Here is a 16,388-nt window from a genome sequence, read left to right as displayed (position 1 = left end):
AAATTCAGTTTTCTAATAGAATAATAATATATAGTTTTTGTATGTGCTAGTAAATATGGATGGTGCCAGTATCTTTGATTAGATCCACTTGCAATAAATAAATCCACTTGTAAATAAACCACTAATAGCAATCTGCTTTCTTTTTTTTTTTTTTTTTTTAGGCCCTGGGATGTTTGTTGTATAAATTATGCTACTTCACTTTGCCATTTGGGGAGAGTCAGGTGGCAATTTGTGATGGAAACTTCACAATTCCTGATAACTCTCGATATTCTCAAGACATGCACTGCCTTATTAGTAAGTATTTCAAGTTTCTAGTTTCACATTTTTATTTCTAACCACTAGGAATAAATTGGAAGATAAAGAGATTGGATTCTAGGAGAAGATGGGTTGGATGCGAAGATTTTTTTTTTTTTTTAACCAGTTAATAGTAGCTGGGAACACATAGAAAGTTTAATAGTGTCTAGTTAGAGTGGTGGGTCTTTTTGCTGGAAATCTAAGCTCTATTTCACACCTGAGCCAGCCATAAGCAGAAATCCTAATTGTGCTTTGAACAGCACACTACTCCTGGGTCCTGTTGCAGTCTGTATGAAAGCTTTGGTTCCAAAGGAGTCCAGCTGACTCATATCAAATGATAAGAAATTCATCTTTGCAAAACTGGAAGCAACTTAAATGAAAATGATTGCAGTGCATTGGCTGGAATGAATACATAATTAAGACTGTATAACTTCATGGAACTAGGTTTTTCCTTTCATTTTAGGTTAATCACTGGATTTTTGTAACAAGCATCTAAACTCAATGCTTTGTTTAAAATAGTCCTAAGATTCCCTACTTTTCTGTATCATCATAGCAAGCATATGTACTAACATTCATTAACCAGATGGTAGAATAAGTAATCTTTGCATAAGGCCCTGTGCTAAAATGCTAAAGAATTAGAGATTTTTATCATCTTTCCGCATTGGTCCAGGCATTTAGCATCTGAGTTTTAACCATTAAGGATCATAAATCCTGAGCAACTCAAACTGGGTCCTGGATAGGGTACATTGGAAAAAACAAAATTAGCAACAGAGGTGGAATATCTGAAATGTGTTGAGGACCTACTTGTACGTCTTCTAATTCTTAAAACCCCGAATATTTTAAGTATAATTATCCCTAATATGCACATGAGGAAACCAAAGCCACAAAAGTAGAGATCTTATTCAAGTTAAAATAATTATAGAGTTTAAGTGACTCCATATTGCATTGTGTCAGTTTTATCCATCAGCCTCTTCCATTTATTAATGACAGTGGGAGGTGTTTAATTTAATGATGGTTAGCTTGTTTTTAGATGTAAAGCATCATATCTAAACTAGAATTGCAGCTATGTAAAAAGGATCAGAAGGAAATATGAGAAAATAGCCAAATTTGAAACTTAAGTAGCATTTTTTTTCTTTTTAATATTTTTCATTAAATTCATTTTTTTAAAAATTTTATTCTACTTGATAGACAGTAGAATGTATTAAATTCATTATGGAAGCAACAATTCTTTAGAAAAATTTATAGCTCTGACATCTTTCCCAAACTCTTATTTCAGTTTGCAAACTATTTGAAGATTCCATTATCACCTTGCAATCACAGGATTAAAATTCAATTTGTTCAAAGGGAGATCAGTAGACTAGAGAAAAGGGACCAGGGAGAGGATAGAAGGGAAGGAAAAGGGAGATGATAGGGAATGACATTGACTAAATTATATTGTTAAATTATGTGCAGGTATGAATATACAACAGTAAATTCCACCATTATGTATAATTTGAATGTACCTTCAAAATGGAAAAAAAAATAAAAATTCTTATGTGGGGGAAAAAAATTTGATTTTTTTTTTGCCCCTTCCTTTTTTCTCTTCTTTCTTTTTTTGGTCTCCAGGCATTGAACCGGGGGTGCTTAACCATTGAACCACATTCACAACCCTTTTTATATTTTATTTAGAGATAGGATCTTGCTGAGTTGCTTAGGGCCTCACTAAATTGCTGAGGCTGGCTTTGAACTCATGATCCTCCTACCTCAGCCTCTGAGCCCCTGGGATTACAGGCATAGGCCACCAAGCCCAGCTCTTCCCTTTCTTTTTACCTCCAATATGAGAGTCCCCTTCTTTTCAGTTTCTCTTGTTGGTATTGCCAACAAGACTGGATGGGTGAAGTTTAAGATAGTCTTTGGATCTGGCTAGCAACAGAGAGAGAATTGGTTGTTTTCTATGGTGCATTAATTCTTCTTCTCATTATCTATCTTTCTTTCTATCTATCTATCTGTCTATCTATCTATCTATAGATAATCTATTTGGAGTTGCTATTCTTTTCAATGATTCTCTTCTTTTCATCCATGTCACCACAGTGTGTATACAGACCTGTCAGCTCCTGTTCTAGCAGAATGGCCACCAGCTTCTCTCCTCTCTATGCTATCGTGTGCACCCTGTCACAAGATTATTATAAAATGTCACCCTCTCATGCCTTTTTCAGTAAATTTGAGTTGCTTGCCAGTGGTCCCATAGTGGGGCCCATGTTCTTAGCATGACATTTAAGATTTTCATGTTCTGGTTCTGTCCCACCCTCTAAGCCATCTCTCTACCCTGTCCTTTTGGCTCCTATTTCCATGCAGCAGGAGAATCTTTCTCTTGCCTTTCTCCAAGTTTGCCTTTGTTCACACTGTTCTCTCTTCTGGACTGTCTTTTGCTTTCTCCCTGACTGTGTTCTGTTCTGCTTCTTCTGCTAGGCCTTCCAGAGCTGTAACCTCACTGATTTTTTTTCTGAACTTAGTGTTCAAACCATTCATTATTTACTCAGGCAGGAAGTGCCCTGCACTAGTGTTGGGATATATACTCGCGTGTCTGTGTCTTCTCAAAGACTTTTCCTGAGGGCTTTTCCAGCTTCCAAGAAGGCAGAAGCTTAAAGGTCCTGGAAATAGAAAAGTGATCTATGGATCACAATTAAAGTAGATCGATCAATCGATCTATGTTTATATGTATGTATATGTTATTCTGTAATTTCTCTTAAATTGGAAAGTACTTAATATCACCAACAAAAGAATAGGTAGTGAATTCATGATCTTTGGGTTTTGGTTATAATTATAATTATGAATAATCATTTGCTTAACAAGAAACTGTGAACTAAGCAAGCCAGCCACTAGACCATATAACTACCTAGACATCAGAACATGAAGGTGGTAACTTTCAGATTCAGAGCTGGCACCCCTCTTGTGCATGGCATAGAATGTGAACTTCAGGTAGCTTGTTAAAATTCCGAGAGTTTATTTTCTTGTAGATATTAAATATTTTAGGAAAATTAGTTTCCCTTTCTAGGAAAAGGGCTAGTTGTACTGTTTGACTTTTATGAGACATAAAAATTAAAAATATCAAAATTTTGGTAGTAGAAAAGTTATGTTCTCTAGCTAATGTAACAACTATTAGGGTATTAAATAAGTTCACATATGTTTGTCCTAGGGTATATGTTGGAACCAGACCCTGACAAAAGGCCGGATATTTACCAAGTTTCCTACTTCTCATTCAAACTTCTCAAGAAAGAATGCCCAGTTCCAAATGTACAGGTATGTGAAGGTGCTTGTTAACCAAAGTAAACCTTATCACATTGTCATTTGAGTTCTGAGCTGTTAATCAGTCTCTTAAGTGATGTAGATGTCCCTTGATTTATCTACTAGGGGGCATTCAAGCAAAGCTAACCATGAAGTAGAATAAAGGGATTCTTCCAGAAAGAAAGGAAGATGAGGGTAAACCAGATGAGCTCGCTTCTTTCTGCCAGTATTATCAGCTAAATATGCTGCTTCTCTTCCATGGGAGAGGAATGCTTGAAGGACAGAGGAGAAGCTAGAAGAAGCTTTCTAGGGGAAATTCCTCCCTCATGGAAACATGAGGAAATGAGAGGACCCACCTAAAAGGCCAGTGTTAGAGCTCATGTTCTGTTTGTCAGTTTTCCAAGATGGAAACAAGGGATATGGTACAGTAACTTTACATGACCATGTTTTCTTTTACAGTTGCACTTTCCCATTTATCAAATAAATAATGTGAAATATAATTGGAAACATTAAGATTGGTATCTAGTTTATAAAAAGTAAACTTCATCAGTCTCATTTCTTTTGACACTCTCTCAGGAGTAGCAAGCACTTGCTTTGTGGTTCAGTACAGCTAGCTGGTGCTCCCTCAAGATGCAGTGTTGAATGGTGCAGAAGTCAAGCTAGAAGAACAGTGTTTGGCTTGTGGAGTGAGTAGTGCTTCCCATGTTGGGAAGGGGCACTCGCTCAGCCACCAAACATACAGGATGGCTATGGTTTTCTCCCAGCATTCTGACTGGAAGATGGAATGCACCCTGCTTGGCACCTGAGTCAGCTCTGATGTCTCTCAGATTATAGCTAGAGCTTGAACAATACAACTTCTTTCCCATTCCTTTTATATCATCACGTCTGAACTACACCAAGGAGAAGGGAACCCAGATTAAGCCCCAGTGAGCTTTGTCTGGTGCAGAAGGGGAAAGTGGTCCAGGAGAGTGTGTGCTTATGCTCACCTCTTCACAGTCATCTGCTTCCCACTGGTGTCTGGTCTGGTATGTATTTGGTTAACTTCCTTCTAACAGGGAGAAAAGTGCCTGAAAGTCACACCCAAAGACCCTCAAATGTAATTTCTTTTCCATCAGGTTGGTTATTCTTTTACAGAGAAATTTGTGATGTCCTTTATATATATATATATTTATTTATTTTTCTCTTTTCAATTCCTTAGAATTCTCCTATTCCTGCAAAACTTCCCGAACCAGTGAAAGCCAGTGAGGCAGCTGCAAAAAAGACCCAGCCAAAAGCCAGGTAAGAAGTGCCTTCATGAGCATCCTGTTGGGGCACCACAGTGGAGAATGCCTGTGTTTCTTAATTCTCATTTTGCCATAACCAGCGACTGCACAGATCAGGAAACCAAGCCCTGTCTCCCCTAGGCAGAAACTATTCTTCAGGAGTGCCAGGAGGAATATAATAAAATAGTGTGATCTACGTTTGAAAGAGAATCAAAGACACTAAAGCTGTTTCTTTTGCATGGGAACAATAGCAGGGGTATTCAGTGATGAGGCAAGGGCAGACTTTATATGTTGCTGGCACAGGAGTGTCCTAACATGTATCCTGGTATGTGGTTAGACATGTTCACCACGCTGGTCATCTGCCTTCCTTTTCTTTTTACTACTGTGGCTCCAGCAACATTAGTACAAGCTAATCACATTCTATGCCACCTTCAGTCTTCTGGGAAGCAAATGCCAAGAGACCATTATACATACAAAGATGCTGAGACATGGTTAGGGAAAAACCCCAGGGAGAAACAGGGAAGGAGCCAAGAAAAGGCTGGGAGACGGTTAGAAATTGCAGGTCCGACCTGGAGAAAGTGTCTCTGATTGCCACACAATTTAAGGAAAGCTTACCAAAGATATTGGGGATCCCTTATACCAGAATCAGCTATCAGAAAGGTCCCCTAATAGGAATCAATGGATGGAATGTTAGGACTGAACTCAATCTATGGGAAGCGTGGTCTCAGGGTAAACCCAGAGCACAGCAGCTGGGCATTGGTCTTTCACATCCCTATAGCCGAAAATCTGCCAGGCACTGCCCTGTGGCTGTCATATTTTCCAAATGACAAATTCTGGGGGTGGCCAGGAACATGTTTATACTGCTCCTTTTTCTGCCCCTCCTCCTGGGGTAAGGAAATATTTAGCAGCAAACAGTGTCAATAAAGGACCCGAAATGGTAATATGTGGATTTTAATAGAACAGGAAACTAATTTACTTTAAAGTAAACTGTGTTTTTAAAATGTCTTGAATATTTACAGAATGCCTACTGTGTGGGTAGAATTATTTCAGGTGTGGCTCTAAAGTAATGACTTTTTTTTTTTTTTAATAAAATTAGCAGACTTGCTTAACAAACAAGCAAACCTTGTTACTTTTATTTGTAAATTTCTGACATTAATTATTGCCCTGCTCACCTCTTTGGGGATTGTTTTGGGGGCTGATTTAATTATCTCAATCTTCTTGGTTTATACTAATCATGTACAAAACCCAAACGTAGTATGTACAAAGGCTGAATGAGGATCCTTTCTTTATCCCTTCAAAGCACACAAGTGATGGCCCTGCAGCTGACATTTTGGGCACTCTACAGTTTACAAAGCAATTTTATATTTATTGATACATATGCATGTTTCCTTGTTTTACACATAAATGACCTAAGACTGAAAGAGCTAAAATGACATGTCCATCATCACACAAGTTAGTAGGGAGCTAGAGCTCAAATGTTTTTTTGTTGACTCTAAATCCCATGTGTTTCTAAGATGTTCCCCTCAGAAAACCAATATGAAGAGTTTTGAGTTTGGATTTCCACTGAAGTTTGTTTACCTCCCTGACCCTGGGCTTTTTCTCTTACACTTGTCCTGTCCTCCAAAATCTGTCACACTTTTCCCTCCCACTTACTTTATGCAGGTTACAGCCACTCCAGATGAGATAATTTACATATTATCAATTCTCTGCCCAGCATAAGAGGATGTCATTGAGAGGTTTCTGGGCCAAGGAGAGCCATACTTTAGAAATACATCATGGGAAGGGCATAGAGCCAGTTCTTTTGCTTCCTGTTTTGTATTCATGGAGGCTGTGCCAGACATGTTTTGAAAATACTCATGAAGCTTGTTTATTTTGGCCTTAGCCTCGTTTATACTCCTTAAGTGCAATTTTCAAAGGGCAGGGAATCCTGATCTGAGTTAGGTCGTAGTTAGCTGCCCAAACTACTATAAATGAATGATGGACTTCGAAACCATCACAAGGAATTAAGTGGGCCACATGGCACATCCCTCTGTTAGTTTGGATTGGATCTAGTGGTTACAAAAAGTCTGAAATAATGGTGTCTTATTGGAGATAGGTGTTAATTTTTTTCTCACAAGTAAACAAAGTTTGGGGGTGAGTAGGCCAGGTCTTATATGGCAGTTCTGTTTCGTGAACCCAGATTTCTTCATGCTCATCACTCTACCATCCCTACAGGTGTGGTCAGTGACCTCATAGATCAGTGTAGCAGCCTCTTCCCATCCAAAGCAGCAGGATCAAGGAATGGCCAAAGAAGATAGGAAAAGGGAATACATCAGTTATTTCTTAAGGTTTTTAGAAGCTGCCAAATAGCAACCCCTTTACATTCCATGTAAGCCTAGAGCTTAGACAAATGGCCACATTTGGTTGCAAAAGAGGCTAGAATAGGTGATTCTTTTACTCTGGATAACACTGTAGTAAGCTAAAATTTTTATTTCTCTGGTAAAGGAGTACATGGTGAGCAAGGTTGCACATGCCTATAGCCCCAGAAATTTGGGAGGCTAAAGCAGGAGAAACCCAAGTTCAAGGCTAGCCTGGGCAATTTAGGGAGATCCTATCTCAAAATAAAAAAAATAAAAATGGCTAGAGATGTAGCTCAGTGGTAGAGCAACTCTGGATTCAATTCCTAGTACTGAAAAAGGGGTGCGGGGGTGCAGGGTGGTGGTGGCAGTGTTTCTATTATACTTCTGAATTTTATTTTTTTTTACCTCAGATTATTTACTTATTCCTTCTTGTTGGATTCACTCATTTGCTTTTCATTGTAGAGACCTTTTTTTTTTTTTCCCCCTTTTCTTTCAGTGCTGGGGATTAAACCTAGGGCCTCACGCATGCTAGGCAAGTGCTATACCACTGAACTACATCTCCAGAACCCCCAGCCCTTTTATTTTGAGCCAGGGTCTCAATGAATTGCCCAGGCTGGCTATGAACTCAAGATTTTTCTGCCTCAATCTCCTGAATTGCCTGGATTATAGGTGTACATCACCATACCCAGCTAGAGAGACCATTTTGACAGCTGTCTTCAACCAAGTTTGAGTTCCCTGTATCTCTGAAAGAACACCCTCCTCAAACCTCTTTTAGCATCATTACCCATAGTGTATCCTGGGAAATCCTAGGAGGTATTAGAGAAAAAGGTTTCAAGAGTGTATAAGCTTGGGCTGGGATTGTGACTCAGCCAGCGGTAGAGTGCTCATCTAGCACGTGCGAGGCCCAGGGTTCAATCCTCAGCACCACATAAAAATAAATAGATAGAATGAAGGTATTGTGTCCAACTACTTCTAAAAAATAAATGTTTTTTAAAAAAAGTGTATAAGCTTGAGAAACATTGCATTCCATATAGATTCACCATGCATATTCACACATGAAAAGATCTGCTGGAAAGAAATCTGCTCAATATCATTCCATCTTTGTGTTAAAATCATTTTTTCCCAGTAAGCACTTTTTCAAGACATTAATAACATCCTGTGGGCCACCTTTTGAGAATTATTGACTAAGCAGATCTGGAAGGTTTGGGTAAGGGTTGAGGGGAAAGGGTTATGTACTCTGCCCACTCATCTCCCATTTTCCCACTCTTGACATGAATATTTTTCCCCCCACTTTTCCTTTTCTAGACTGACAGATCCCATTCCTACTACAGAAACTTCAATTGCACCCCGTCAGAGGCCTAAAGCTGGGCAGACTCAGCCAAATCCAGGAATCCTTCCCATCCAGCCAGCTCTGACACCTCGGAAGAGGGCCACAGTTCAGCCCCCGCCTCAAGCTGCAGGTCAGTTACTAGACTGGGTTGAAAGTGAGTGTACCTCTTTATTACAGAAGTGTTGGAGAGCCTGGTTTCATGTTAGGAATGGAATCCAGAGGCACATAAAGAATAATGAAGTGAATTGCCTTTGAAATTGTACGGCCAATGGCTGCAAAAGTGGAGACCTCTTATTGTATTCTAAGATGGATCTTTAAGACTACTGAAGGCTGTCATCTCTATATTTTCTCATCTTGACCCTAACTTTGTGGTTTGATCTGTTCTTCCCATACCTACCTCTTTATTCCATACACTTTGCCTTGCCTTTAAAAAAACAAGACTTACCTCCTTTTGAACCTCACAGGAAATATTGTTTCCTTAATGTTTTTTTCTTGAAATATCTATCACCCTTTTGTATTTTGGTATTCTGTTTCTAGTGAGATGAGTAAACTTTGTTTTATAAAGACAATTGATCTACCAGACCCAGTGGTGCATGCCTGTAATCCCAGCAACTTGGAAGGCTAGGCAGGAGGATCTAAGTTCAAAGCCAGTCTTGCAACTTAGTGAGACCCTGTCTCAAAAAATAAAAAGGGTTGGGATGTGGCCCAGTGGTTAAGCACCTCTGGGTTCAATCCCCAGTACCAAAAAACCCCAACTGATTCAAAATATCAAGTAATGGAATACAACTATATTGCTTCCCCTAGGAGGAAGCTGCTTTTGATAAATTCTGCCAGACATTTAGGCATCCAAATGGGGGTTATGTAAACTATAGGTAAAACATTTGAAGAATTCTTTTGACATGCAGCAAGCCAACTGATACAAAGATTGTGTTTACCTACAGTAGCAGCAAAGGCCAGTTGGCTGTAGATACTCAGGCTGCTAACTAAAGGAGAATTGGCTAATTGGATGATGGATAAAGGACTGCTTTCTAAAGGAATCAAATATTGCATCTTGTTATTGAGCCCTGTTTTGAAAACTTTAAAGCACAGTTTGGCAAAAAGATGGAAAGGCATTCTAGGGAAAACAGAGCATGTGGACAGACAGTGTGGAGCACATGGATCTTAGAATAATCTGCCTAATTATCACCCCCTTTCTACTGCTTTGACAAGTCAGAAAGCTGTTTTTCATCTAGAAGAGTTTTGAGGTCTAATATGGAGTTTATTCTTATTGTAGGACCCAGCAATCAACCTGGGCTTTTGACCAGTGTTCCTCAACCAAAAGCCCAAGCCTCACCCAGCCAGCCTCTGCCTCAGTCTCAGCCCAAGCAGCCACAGGCTCCATCCACCCCACAGCAGCCACCTTCCACCCCAGCCCAGGGTCTGACAACATCTCAGGCCCAGGCCACACCCCAGCACCAGCAGCAGCTCTTCCTCAAGCAGCAGCCCCAGCAGCCGCAGCCCCAGCCCCAGCCACAGCAGCAGCCACAGCAGCAGCCACAGCAGCAGCCACAGCAGCCATCAGGCACATTTTACCAGCAGCAGCAGGCCCAGGCTCAGCAGGTAAGGTGATCCAGGCTGAATCATGACTGTGAAAAGGCCCAGTAAGTGTAGATGTATTCCTCAGAAGTGCTAGGATGCCGGAGAGCCATTCCTTTATTACATCATTGTTTCTCATAGATAACTAAGGCATTTAGAAGTAGATTGATAATTCACAGCCCATTCACTGTTCTCTTCAGGCCATGGAGAATTTATCACATGCTTGAGGAACTCAGTGAAGGTGCTGTTTTTCAGGGTTTCAAGGACATACTGAAGGAAAAAAAAAAAAAAACTATGATTTTTTTCTTATCATCAAATATTCCAGTAGTACTGAATGTGGTCATGCATACCTGTAATCCTAGCAACTCAGGAGGCTGAGACAGGAGGATCACAAATTTGAGGCCAGTCTCAGCTAGCATGCATGAGGCCCTCAGTTCAATCCCCAGAACTGACAAAAAAAAAAAAAAAAAAAAAAAAAAGCCCAGTCATGTTCAACTGTTTCTGATGTCTCATAATTTAAGTTGGCTTTTTAAAATCAGCATCCAAGCAAGGTCCACATATTTTGTTTACTTGGTATATTTTTTCCATTATCTTTACTTATAATTTTTCACATTTTATACTATAAACACATTTTATAGTAATTGATATATCTCTTAAGTTCCCTTTTCCCTTTTCTAAATGTTCCTTCTCCCCTTTTCCATTTTTTTAAGAAACTAGGTTAGTTGCTCTGTGGAATGTTCTACATTCTGGATTTGGCTTGATTGCCCCATGGTGTCATTTGGTATGTTCCTCTGTCTCTTGAAAACTGGTAGTTTCTCAAGGCCTGCTCAATATTCCATTTGGTCTGGCAATTCTTGCTTCTTCCTTTTCTGTCACATCAGGATGCCTCTAATATCTGGTTGTCTTCTCCTTTAATGATGTTGAGACCATTCAGTGTGTTAAGGTGTTGTCTGTCTCATCCATTTTATTAATGTTTCTCATTAGCTTACCAGCCATTGCTGATTATTTCCTAAGTCCATTAATTCACTAGCAATAGCAAAATGATATACTAGCATTCCCACTTCACTTAGGGCCTGGAATTTTTCTATGAAGAACTTTTTTTCATCAACTATTTAGTTACCCTGAGGCACTATTTATTCAGAAAGGCAAGAGAAATGCTTGATTCTTTCTCTTTGCTTGCCAGTTTTTGGAATAATGAATTTGTTCACTCCATCATCCAAAAGTGACTTTGAAGTTTTTGTTTCATATCATTATGAATTTGTGAATTTTAACATGTTTGATATCTTTCAATACATTGCATTTTTAAAAAATTTATTTTGATGCTCAAATTGTCTGTTAGTTATTTTGGCCAGTGGAAGTACTTTCAAACTGGTTTCTGGGTTCTTTGGATGTGAGTGACTCTGGTAGTCTTTAATGATTGCCTTGCCGTTGAGGATAACACACTGTTCTAGGGTCATTCTGTCCTTGACCCGGAATTATCTGTTTTTCTAAGGAGCTGTTTATTTTTTTAGTGGAAATGATATTTAGAACCTACCATTTGGTGCTAGAGATACTCACTTACTAATGGATTTGTGGTTATTTCTTGGCCTTTTCAGTGTACAGTTAGAAAATGTGTTTTGTTTTATTAGAAATTATACATTATGAGAGCTGAGATTGTAGCTTAGTGGAAGAGTGTGTGAGGCATTGGGTTCAATTCTCAGCACCACATATAAATAAATAAAATAAAGGTCCATCAACAATGAAAAAAATATACATTATCAATTCAGATTTATATTACTAATTCAAATTTGTAGTTACAGGATTTTTGTTTAACTTTTTGGATTCTGTTGTTTTACTTATCTGGAAATCTTGATTCCTAACAGCATTAACATAGTTAATTAATTGGTTTATAGTTTCAGGATAATAATACCAATATGATTACTAAAAATCAGCATAAGATTTCTTTGCCCATTTTATTCTTAAAATGTCTCACACATTATTACCTAGGGAATGGTTTTATTCAGCTTTATCATCATGTGAACAAAAGACCTGACAAGAACAACATAGAGGAGGAAGAGTTATTTGGAGCTTACAGTTTCTATTGGTCTCAATCCATTAGATGGCTAACTCCATGACTCTGGGCCCAAGGTGAGGCAGAACACCACAGTAGAAGGGTGTGGAGAAGGAAAGTAGCTTAGAACATGGCCACCAGGAAGCAGAGAGTTCTGCTTACCAGGGATAAAATATAAACCCCAAAGGCACACTCCAGTGACCTACTTTTCCAGCCACACCCTACACACATTCCTGGCTATAGTTAGTTACCTCTGTATACAGGTTTCTTTGTATCATTTTGCTTTTCATTTTTAGTTATTGCTTTTTTTTCTTTTTCCTTTAGTACTAGAGATGGAACCCAGGGGCACTGTTCCACTAAGTTACAACCCAAGCCTTTATGTTTTATTTTGAGACAAGATCTTGGTAAATTGCCAAGGATGACCTTGAGCTTGGAATCCTCCTTCCTCAGCCTCCTGAGTTTCTGGGATTACAGGAATGTACCACTGTGCCTGGCTCATTATTGTTTTTCAATTTTGGTTTAATTCTGATGAATTATAACCATTTACATTGTTTCAGAGTTAAATCTACAAAATTCTATCCCCTCTAACCCATCTGTAGAGGTATCTTTCATTCCTCTATACAACTTGAGAGTATCCATTTGGTATTCTTCAGGATATGTCATAGTTTGTTTATTCAGTTTACTGTTGATAGACATTTAGGTTGTTTCCATCATTTTTCTGTTTTAAATAGGCAGCTATATTTTGACATCTGCTTTGTTGCTAACCCTTTAACTTTGTCCCCAGTAGACAAATGGTATCCTCCAAATTAACTCTGTAGCTAGGTAACTGTATTTAGGGTGTCCCAAAGAAGATCTTGTTCATCAGTAGGGCCTTATTTTGAGCTCTGTTTATGTGCCTAGGACATAGTTCCTAGCAGTGGAGATTGGAGAGACATGTAAGAAGTGTCATAAAAGCTGGGCATGCTGGCAAGTCTATAGTCCCAGCTACCTGGGAGGCTGAGGCAGCAGGATCACTTGAGCCCAGGTGTTTGAGACCAGCCTAGGCAAGGTAGGATGACCCCACTATAAAATTATAACGAGGGCTGGGGTTGTGGCTCAGTAGTAGAGCACTTGCCTAGCATGCATGAGGCACAGGGTTCGATCCTCAGCACCACATAAAAATAAATAAATAAATAAAGGTATCGTGTCCACCTACAACTAAAAAAAAAAAAATTTAAAAAAATTATAACAAAATATCATAATGTTTTGAATAAAGATGGTAGAGTTTTCATAAAGTAGAGCAATTGGGAAATAATTTTCAGAAAGCCTTGATATGAGTTTCAGTAGCTGGGTTAACATTTATGTTATTCTTTTCAGTGTCAACATTGTATTATCCTATGCATGCAAGGAAGCATTTTAATCTTGACTACTTCAAAATCCCTTATAAGAAGGATTACTTCTGTCATCGGGAGAGCATTTATTTTTTTCTGTTATACATCAGCTTGTGGAGCCACCTGATGTTTATTAAGTCAGGTAGCTTCCTTCAGCCTAGGCATAGAAACCCACTTGGAAACCAGTCTAAAGCAGTGGGTATGGTTCAGCAATGTAAGGTACTGCTGTGTTTGTTTCAATGACCTGAGATTTCTGTGAACCAGGTAATAAGACTTCTACCTGCTCTTGCTTTTGGCTTCACCACTGATCTTTGTGAATGTGTTTCTGCCACAGGACCTTTTTCACCTCCTCGTTTCTTGCCATTCTCTCCTCTCAGTTTCAGACAGTACATTCAGGAACCCAGCAACCAGCCATTGCCCAGTTCCCTGTGGTGTCCCAGGGAGGCACTCAACAGCAGCTGATGCAGAACTTCTACCAGCAGCAGCAGCAACAGCAACAGCAGCAGCAGCAACAACAACAACAGCAACAACAGTTGGCCACAGCTTTGCATCAGCAACAGCTGATGACTCAGCAGGCAGCTCTGCAGCAAAAGAGCCTGGCAGCAGCAGGACCACAACCCCAGGCCCAACCTGCCTCTGTCCCCCAGCCAACATCTGCTCAGGAGCCCGCAGTAAGAACCAGGGCTCAGGGTGAAAGGCAGAAGAGGAGTGAGCATTGAAGGCCAGGGAGAGGGCAGTAAGAGATGGCAGCAGTTATGAGGGGGGACCAGGTTGCTTTCTCATCCCTGCAATTAAAATATTTCATCTTTGCTTGATACATCCAAGGACAACATGAAGTATTCTGTAGAAGACAGAGTTCTAAAAAAATTATTCTAGGTTACTGATGAAGGTATACATTTTAATTTATCACCCTGGCATTAGGCTGTTCATTGTCTCTGTTAGTGCTATGATCAAATAGTCAAGGACTCAGGATTTGAGCTAATCCTTTTCCCTTCTTCAAGAGGCAGATTGATCCATTGTGCACTTCCCCGTCTCTGGGGGTTTATGTGGGCTTCCACCTGTACCCTGAGTCTTGACAGTGTTGAGTTTATGAATGACACAACTAGCCACAGCGTTTGAGTTTACCAAGTATCACTTTTGAAGGCCCACCTTGCCTGTGACCATGTACCATGGCACAATATCCTGGATACCAGATTATCTCAGTATCTATTTGTTAGAACCATCCTATTAATTTAGAATTTGAGTTGAATATAGCATCAGAACCCTCTCCTGAATGACATCTACAGTTTCAGTACATTCGAGCATTCTTGCTTTGCCCTTTAGTAAGGAACCTTTATTCTATACTCAGAGTTTCCTTAGTGATAGCAACAGAAAAGATTATAGTGATAGAAAAAGGTATTTTTTGATACATAGTTGATAGAATATTATAGCTACTCTCTTATTCCCAAGGAAATTCAACTACTAGATGATAAGGATCCATTTTTCTAAGAATTGATTTCTAATATAGTTTTGTCACTATCTTAAAAAAGAAAACTTCTATCCCTTCAAAAAGCAGTGCCAAAAATAGATTGTCTTCTCTAAGTCTCAGCCAAGTGTCTATTCAGTGCTTATACGTTTGTTTCTGAAATGAAACAACTTTCTTCCTGCAATATGTGGTAGATGGCTATCCTCTGTATTTTTAACAAAAGATAAAGTTCTTCTTGTTAATGGAAACAGTTTTTTAAAAAAATATTACATGACTTAATAAAAAGGGATCTTAATTATCCATCTTAGTCCCCTGATTTTATGGAATTGAAATCTGAGGCCTAGACTAGAAAGCAACTGCCCTAGAGACATGAAGAATTACAATAACAGACCTGGGGCAATAATCAAAGAATCATAATCTGTGTTTTAGGATAATAGCAATAAATGCTCATTCAAGATAATGAATACTCAACTACTACTAGAATCACTTTTCATGAGGTTCCCTTCAGCTTTTCCTGGACAGCATCTGCTGTATTGGGAATTAATTATAAACCTTCTCCATACTCCCCACATGGAAAAACACGGGAGCACTGTGCTCAGAAATAGTTGTTTAGGGAATACTGGGTTGACTGAACTTAACCAGGAACCATAGAGCTGCCCAGGTTTGACCCATCCCTGCGTCTCTGACTCATGGCAGGGCTTATTTGGAGAAGCATGTGAGTGAATATAAGAACACCCTGCAGCCATCTGAAAGCAGTAATCAGCAAAGGGAAAATGACCATATGCTCTAAAGGTTCATTGCAGTCTTATTAATAGTAGCCCAAAGAATGGAAGCAACCTAAACCATTCAGGAACCCAACCATGCAGCCATTAAAAATCATAAAGCAGTATGAGAGTCTGTACAGCAATGTGAGAACAATGCTCATGAGGTAATGTTGAAAAAGTTGTAAAATTGGAAAAAGTGTATACTTGAAAAAAAGACTTAGGCCATACACCATGGTACATGCCTTTAAATACCATCTACTTGGGAGGCTGAAGCAGGATGAGCACAGTTGGAAACCAGCCTCTGCAGCTTAGTGAGACTCTGTCTTAAAATAAAAAGTGCTCCAGATGTAGGTCAGTGGTACAGCACCCCTGGATTCAATCCCCAGTACTGGGGAAAGAAAGAGGGAAGAGTGGGGGAGGGACAGGGACAGGGAAAGGGGAAAGGAGAGGAGACAAACTGACTTACATTTAAGGCACAACAAAGATAAGGATTGTATTGGAGTGTGGGAATAGACACTCTTCTCTATATTCTTACATTTCTTGGCATGCTTACACTTCTATAATTACATATTTTGTTTTTAAAATGTCTTCAACAAGTTAGATATCAGAGTCTGCCTTGTCCTCCTTTTGCAGTCTGTTTCTCCTTCCCCCTCCCTAGTTTTGTCTTTGGATGAG

At 39.3% G+C, this 16,388-nt stretch overlaps 1 protein-coding gene across 3 annotated transcripts in view; it reads left to right on the top strand.

The window, feature by feature from the left end:
* Positions 1–16,388, top strand: part of Aak1 (AP2 associated kinase 1) — a 174,311-nt gene that overhangs the window by 108,372 nt on the left and 49,551 nt on the right. For all 3 annotated transcript variants that reach the window (XM_076832528.2, XM_076832527.2, XM_076832529.2), the window contains exons 8-13: positions 162–294; positions 3,470–3,573; positions 4,757–4,836; positions 8,465–8,619; positions 9,763–10,088; positions 13,862–14,155. In XM_076832528.2, coding sequence (XP_076688643.1) covers positions 162–294; positions 3,470–3,573; positions 4,757–4,836; positions 8,465–8,619; positions 9,763–10,088; positions 13,862–14,155 — 1,092 coding nt within the window. The remainder of the gene's footprint in view (positions 1–161; positions 295–3,469; positions 3,574–4,756; positions 4,837–8,464; positions 8,620–9,762; positions 10,089–13,861; positions 14,156–16,388) is intronic.

The sequence above is a fragment of the Callospermophilus lateralis genome, chromosome 14 (genome assembly GCF_048772815.1).
Source record: "Callospermophilus lateralis isolate mCalLat2 chromosome 14, mCalLat2.hap1, whole genome shotgun sequence".
NCBI lineage: Eukaryota > Metazoa > Chordata > Mammalia > Rodentia > Sciuridae > Callospermophilus > Callospermophilus lateralis.
The sequence above is the reverse complement of the archived record's forward strand: the minus strand, read 5'-3'. Positions and strand labels throughout refer to the sequence as shown.